Here is a 7204-nt window from a genome sequence, read left to right on the forward strand (position 1 = left end):
ATTTTATAATGGATTCACACGATAATTTTGTTTCTAATTTCAGCTGCCAAAAATGTTCATTTTACATTGAAAGCAACAACAATTAATAACTAGAATTACAAACAAAATTCTTGTGCGAATCCAGTATTACACTTAGATGAAAACTTTAACGTTTCATGAACCACAAATTATTAAAAATAATATGAAGAACGATCAGTAAAGAAACAATATATATCATATAATAAACTGAGAGAAAATGCACCCAACAGGAATATGTAGATATCTTATACTAAAAACAGATAAGCCTTTAGATACAGTATAAAAAATCTTACATCATAATTTTTTTTTTTTTTGTATTATTATTAAGGACGTGTGCGAGTTAGGCTAAGTTGATGCTAAACCAAATGGGAGATTTTTTGAGATTTTTTGCACTGCACACATTTTGCCATTCATCAACACGTATCGACACATCAATACATTATCGACACAACTTAGAATTTCCCTCATTTAGAACGCAACTTAGGTCGTGTGCGAGTTAGGCTAAGTTGCGTTCTAAATGAGGGAAATTCTAAGTTGTGCCGATAATGTAGTGATGTGTCGGTACGTGTTGATAAATGGCTAAATGTGTCCAGTGCAAAAAATCCCAAAAAATATCCCATTTGGTTTAGCATCAACTTAGCCTAACTCGCACACGACCTTAGCCTAATTCGCACACGACCTAAAATTGCACCTAGTCTACTTAATTAGCAATATTAATATGGAGGACACTCGTATATGAAAGTGTAGAACATATCAATAAAATTTGATGTTTGTAAAGCATAAGCATAAATTTATTTTTAATATTTGATAATATCATAACTATTAGTGTTAATTAACGTGATATATATCACATTGTACAATGGATATCATTGATTGCATTTTGTATATAACAAATATACACCTCCAAATATTTGAATGATTATTTGGGTCGTTTGAATTCAAGTAAATTGAGGTAAAGAATATTGAAGTTTACTAGGCATTTTTTTCACAACACTTATGTAAATATTTATTTATTTATATATTGCTCTTACTTATTATTTTTGGTTAAAAGTCTTCAAATTTATTTATTAAACATCTTATAAAATTTTAACAAAGGTAACACCTAATTTTTATCTAATTTACTTGAAATTCTGGTAAATACCAACATTTGCTGCCGTACCGACATAATTTACTAGTTCCCTCAATTTACTCGAACTCGCACACGGTCTACAACTTAATTGTGCGACTGAATTTAATGAGCTAAATATTTACAAACGATAAATATTGTTATCGGTTTGACATGGCTGCCAACACTAATTGTACTCTGTTTGTTGCCGAGAGAAGAAACAGTGCGGCAAGCAAAACTAATGTCGTTTAATATTTCATTACAGTGTTGACACATGAAAGCAAAAATTTTTGATTGATTAAATTTATTCTCTGAACATACAACGAAGTTCAAACAAAAATTAAATAACTTTATAAAAAAATTTAATAAAATTTTTTTTTTTTTTATAAAATTGTGTCATACATACAAAAATTATTTATATGTTTTTTAAACCAATCAGTTCTACAGTACATCATCCATGCAAGTAGATTGATAAATTTGTTTTTGCCGGCTTAGTGGTTAAACCGCAACTAACTTTACTCAATTAGATGCATTTTTTGTAAAGTCGCGTTTGATGTTTAATTTGTAATCGGCTGTGTATATAGTAATATAAATATTTACTTTGTTTAGGATTAAGTAAACTGTGTTTGCCGTTAGAATGGCATTTCGCGATAATAATTACCGGAATGGTGATGCACAAAATTCTAGTGCTCAGCTTGACACTAGCCTTGAAATGCAAACATTTCCAGTTATGGTGGTTCAGCCCAGGAAATTGTGCTTTGCTACTCCTGAAAAAGATCCATCAAAACATTTAAAGGAGAACGTGGAAGGACTTGCATCACCGCCATATCGTAAGGTGCGTGCATTACGTTTGTTCGACACACCTGCAACACCTAAAACAATTTTGCAAAAGTCGGCGGTTAACAACTTGAATTCTGATAATGTTAAAGTGCCTGCAAATAAAATGACTGAACGTCCACTCTGTCTGCCTGTGCATCGTCGCACAATCCAGCATGTTCGTCCAAGCGCAAACATTAATCCGTTTACTCCCGATGGCAAGTACTTTTTGTTTTTTATTGTTATATATTTAAACGTCATAATTTTTATAGGGTTAATGGCATGTAAAAAGAAACGTTGTCGAACTCAGTCTGGTTTAAATAACTCGGTAAATACGTTCCTTAATTCAGAAGCAGTATGTGATAATGATGATGAGTCAATGGACATTGTGCAAGCACCAAAGCGATTGGCGTTGCAAGACACAAATATTAGTCGCTATCAAAAGGAGTTTAATGAAATATCCGTTATTGGTATGTACAAAAAACTCGTACAAAAAACTCAAAAACAATTTTGATTTTTATTTAATTACATTGAATCCACCTGTTTGTACTCACAGACATGACGGCGACAGCCTATGCAAATCTTTGTGTGTGTTAGTGTTATATCAATATTAACGTATATGAATGTTTTGAAAAATTTATATATACAAGTGAATTTTTCTATTGATTACTTTGAGGGAATTTTGTTTTAAAAATGTGTTCGCTATTTAAAGGCTTTTTAATAAAAACAGAGTTATCGTTTTTATAAGTACATATATACGCAGTTTTGTCCTATTAAAAAATTGCCAATGTTTCGAAGATTATCGTTTGTTTATATATTTATTTTTAAGTACTGTTGTACAATAAACGGGTCCGGATTCAATAACTGTAATATTAATTATTGTGACATCCCGCTGTGATGAAAAAGTCAAAAAATTTCAGAACGATGGTGATTTTTTTTAGATATACAATAATCATAGATACAAATTTACTATTTACCAAATTTAAAACTGTTTTATAATAAAATATGTTTTAGGTGTTGGCGAGTTTGGTTTAGTTTATCAGTGCCTTAATCGTTTAGATGGATGCGTTTATGCTATTAAAAAGAGTATTAAACCCATTGCGGGCAGCTTCTTTGAGTAAGTATAGTAAAATGCCTATTCTACAATTTGTTAATAAATAATTTTCCTTAACAGAAAACGAGCATTAAATGAAGTTTGGGCTCACGCTGTGTTAGGAAAGCACGATAATGTAGTTCGTTATTATTCAGCATGGGCAGAAGATAACCATATGCTTATTCAGAATGAATACTGCAATGGTGGTAGTCTGCAATCATTGATACAAAAACGTTCACTTGTTGAATCAGAGCTCAAAATTTTACTCCTTCACGTTGCAGAAGGCTTACGTTATATACATTCACATGATTTAGTGCACATGGATTTAAAGGCTGGTAACATATTTCTTGCAAAGGAACCAGTTTTGCATAAAACGACTTTACCATTACTGACTGAAGAATGTTATGAAAATGGAATGGATGGTGTTTATGCTGAATTAAGTAATACTGAATGCATTATTACTTACAAAATAGGAGACCTCGGCCATGTCACATCAATTAAAGAGGCTAATGTTGAAGAAGGCGATTGCCGCTATTTGCCCAACGAGATTTTGCAAGAAAATTTCACCAACCTTTTTAAAGCAGATATGTTTTCGTTAGGGATAACCCTATATGAGGCTGCGGGAGGGGGTCCTCTGCCAATGAATGGACCAGAATGGCACAATTTACGTAATGGAAATGTTCCATATATATCAACAATAAGTAAAGAATTTAATGACCTCATCAAATTATTGACTCATCCTGATCCGGAGCAGCGTCCTTCGTCCACATCTATTTTTAATAACCCGTAAGTAATTACATAAAACATAAAAGAAATTACAATACGAATACATGGGTTAGGTTGTGATTCTGTGACATGGAGATAAATCAATTTCATGTATATTATAAACACAATATAAAAAGTGTTATTATTGCTTTTGACAAAAAATAAGTAGGGCTTTTAATAAGGTCATTAAGTTTCATCAAAGATGAAATTCGATTTGGGGAAGTGGAAAACATTTTCGTTTCTTAATAGTCTAGAGTTAAATGATCGGGTAGTTATTAAAAAATCAAAAATCCTCTAATGCAAAAAGTTGCGACGTGAATGGATACTTTTAGAAAGTTTTGAAAAAATAACAAACACCTAACTAGTTAGTGCACAGTACAATATAATCAATGTTTCTTAAGTGTGTGAGAAATTATTAGTTGTCTCTTATAGTGAAATTCAATCACATAAAAAAAAAATAAATTCGTCTTTTAGTTTTCTGTCTTTGAACGTATTTTAAGTAATTATTTAACAATAAAAAAAAAAATTAAGTATAGAGTAAAGCAATACGTTAAAGAAAAACGACATTGACAAAGCGGACAGTAAAAAACATTTTATAGAATAGTATGTGTCGAAAAGTAAAAAAAGCTAAGAAAGGTTTAGAACTATTGAGAGGGGCACTATTTATATCGATATATATAATATATGTATATAGTCAATTTATATTTCGGATGATGTAATTTCAACATGTATTAGTAATACACAAAAAATCTATTTATTTAACTTTCAGTCTATGCACTTTATTTTTTATTTAATAAATTTTTTCATTAAAAAACTAAGTTTAATTCCTTTTTTTTTTCTTTTATAGAATACTCAACTCATTGGAATCAAAAACAAAGGTTCAGCTTAGACAGGAACTATTCATTGAGAGGCAAAAATATGAAATCTTGCTCAGAAAACTTCGAGAAGCTAAGAAGCAACTTAAAATAACTGAGAACAAATGTAAGTTTTATTCGGAAGTATTTTAGTTAATTTTATAAAAATTTTAAATATTAATATTATTAATTCTTATAGTGAAAAGCATGAACCAAAGTTACCCTGCAGTATTAGGAGAACAACGTTGCCTACGTTCTTTTTCTCAAAAGAAGCGATCTCTTGGTTTAACCACTAGAACTGAACGTCTTCGTGATCGAAACAAAAACCTGATTAGTAATAATAACAATAACAATATTAAATGTTAAAAAAATTATTGAATATATCCTTAGTTTTCATGTTAGTTTGTTATATCTTTTATATCAATTTTTATGTCTCACGTAACACAAAAAAAAATAGTACAATAATCTATAAAATACTCAATTTATAGCATAGATAAACAAAGTTAAACAAACATATCGAATATTTTTATATTTGTATTCTACTCATATTAAAACAATTTTTAACACTGCGTTTCTATTGTATTGTTATATGTATATAAATTATTAATAAGACGTAACATAAGTTTTTATTATAAGTACCACCTGTAGCATTAAATAAAAGAAGCCTGTGAACATTTTTCTGGGTAACCATAAGAATAAGTTCGGAAGTTTCTTCAACTTTTTATACCCATTTTTTAAAAGTAAATAAAAAATACTCTACGTACTATAAACAGATTATTTTATTTTATAATAATTTGGAATGGAGTATTCGGTGTACTTTAGAATGCTTAACTATATTCCAAAACATCTAAGCAGTTTAAAATATATGCAAATGTATCTTTTTCTTTTTAACATGGATTTAAAGTTTTAAAGATTAAAATATGGCTGCTTATAAATAGTGTATATATCTGATTGTTGTCAACCAAATTTTTAAATATTTTAAAACTATAAGTTTAATATTTTTAATAAGTAATAAAGAAAAAATGTTTATTTTTATCAGTCACACGTCAGCTGCATTATATTTCTTATAACTATTGATGCATTTATAATTATTTAATTTCAAAAAAAAAAATAAGTCTCATTGTATATATTCAATATATTAGGATAGACGAACTTATAAAGCACTTCAGATAATATTGATTCTATTTTCATTTGTCTTTTAATAACCAAATACCATATGACTTTCGACAAGTTTCATAAAATAGTTATTTTTTCATCCAGTAGATATTTGTACTAAAATAACACGAGTCCTTAACACACACAGACTAGGTCCTTTATATGTGATATATTGCAATTGTAAACTTGTCTGCATGGAAGCAATTGAAATTGCGTGATTTAAGTACGTCTCATTGCCTGGTGACTGGTACACCTTAACTAGTTGAAAGATAGCCATATGTATCAGTTCTTGGAATGTCTTTTCTTAAGAAAAAAAATTGTTTTGGTAGATGTAAACAATTTACTTATTTAAAAAACTAAAAGAAGTAGAGATAAATTATAACTGTAGAGTACTGATACAAAGGGAATATAATTGGCGAAAGATGAAGGCTGAATTGAATTTGTTGTAGACGTAATAAACATAGAAAACGTTAACTTTAGGATACAGAAAAAGTGAATAATTGTAACAAAACACAACATTAGATACATATTAAATAGTTAACTTTCAACACCTTTTATTATGCCTCAACAACTCTTGGAATAGTCGGAGCTACGTCCTGAAGCCATTCGGCGAGTTCAACAAGGAAGTACCGTTCGCCACATTTAAAAGGGACTACACAAGCAGATCCATGTAACAACAACATACCTCAATGAAATTATTTTTGTTGTATTGTCAGATGCTCTGAGTTCAGATATTTTGGACTAACAGTACAGTTTTTCCAAGCCGTTTTTGATATTAGCATTAAGAGACTAAACTGTAATGATTTGAGCTAGAAGTAATTATATCTCGATAATACAGTATATGCTATTTTTACAGTACATAGAATAAGTTTAATACACTCGAAAGAAAGCACTTGTTTTTATAAAGTAAATAAATATTATTACTGATAAGTGCAACAATAAATATTGCGTTTAAAATTAAACTTATTCGGATATTATTATAATAATTTTAACTTCATATTTAGATATATGGGGCTATCAAAAATAAAATATAAAAGCTAACCATATCGGTCATGCTTCAATCGTTTTTGTTGTTAAAATTTAAGTGAGAATACAAAATCTATAGCCCGTTTTATAAATTGTATTTGATTTGTCACCGGTGCAAAGGCATTGATTTTCTCTTCAATCGGCTAGTTTAACTAATTGATCGCATACTCGCTTTAAACAGATATCAATTCTTGGTTTCAATTTTAAGGTATGATGATGTACGATATTTGGTTGCCTATACAGACGACAGTATACCATGCGTGTCCAAGTCTGTTGTCAACATATCTTCCATCCTTCCGATCAAAATTTATTATTGCAGAAGTAAAATTTTTATTCAAACTTGTGCTGCTTGTAGAACAAATACCTTTTAGA

The 7204-nt window shown here is 29.6% G+C and overlaps 1 protein-coding gene across 1 annotated transcript; it reads left to right on the top strand.

Annotated features, from left to right (window-relative positions):
* Positions 1 to 1523: 1523 nt before the first annotated feature.
* Positions 1524 to 5212, top strand: LOC119687553 (wee1-like protein kinase). Its single transcript, XM_038101899.1, has 6 exons — positions 1524 to 2157; positions 2212 to 2409; positions 2954 to 3056; positions 3114 to 3818; positions 4645 to 4778; positions 4851 to 5212. Exons 1-6 carry the CDS (start codon positions 1761 to 1763, stop codon positions 5015 to 5017), a joined length of 1704 nt encoding a protein of 567 aa, XP_037957827.1. The 5' UTR covers positions 1524 to 1760; the 3' UTR covers positions 5018 to 5212.
* The last annotated feature ends 1992 nt before the right edge of the window (positions 5213 to 7204 follow it).

Source organism: Teleopsis dalmanni, chromosome X, assembly GCF_002237135.1.
Source record: "Teleopsis dalmanni isolate 2A chromosome X, ASM223713v2, whole genome shotgun sequence".
Classification (NCBI taxonomy): Eukaryota; Metazoa; Arthropoda; class Insecta; order Diptera; family Diopsidae; genus Teleopsis; species Teleopsis dalmanni.

Coding starts and splice junctions, on each gene's coding strand:
- LOC119687553 (XM_038101899.1), top strand. CDS start 1,761: ATGGCATTTCGCGATAATAATTACCGGAATGGTGATGCACAAAATTCT. Junction 2,410..2,953: donor TAATGAAATATCCGTTATTG/GTATGTACAAAA, acceptor AATATGTTTTAG/GTGTTGGCGAGTTTGGTTTA. Junction 3,819..4,644: donor ACATCTATTTTTAATAACCC/GTAAGTAATTAC, acceptor TTTCTTTTATAG/AATACTCAACTCATTGGAAT.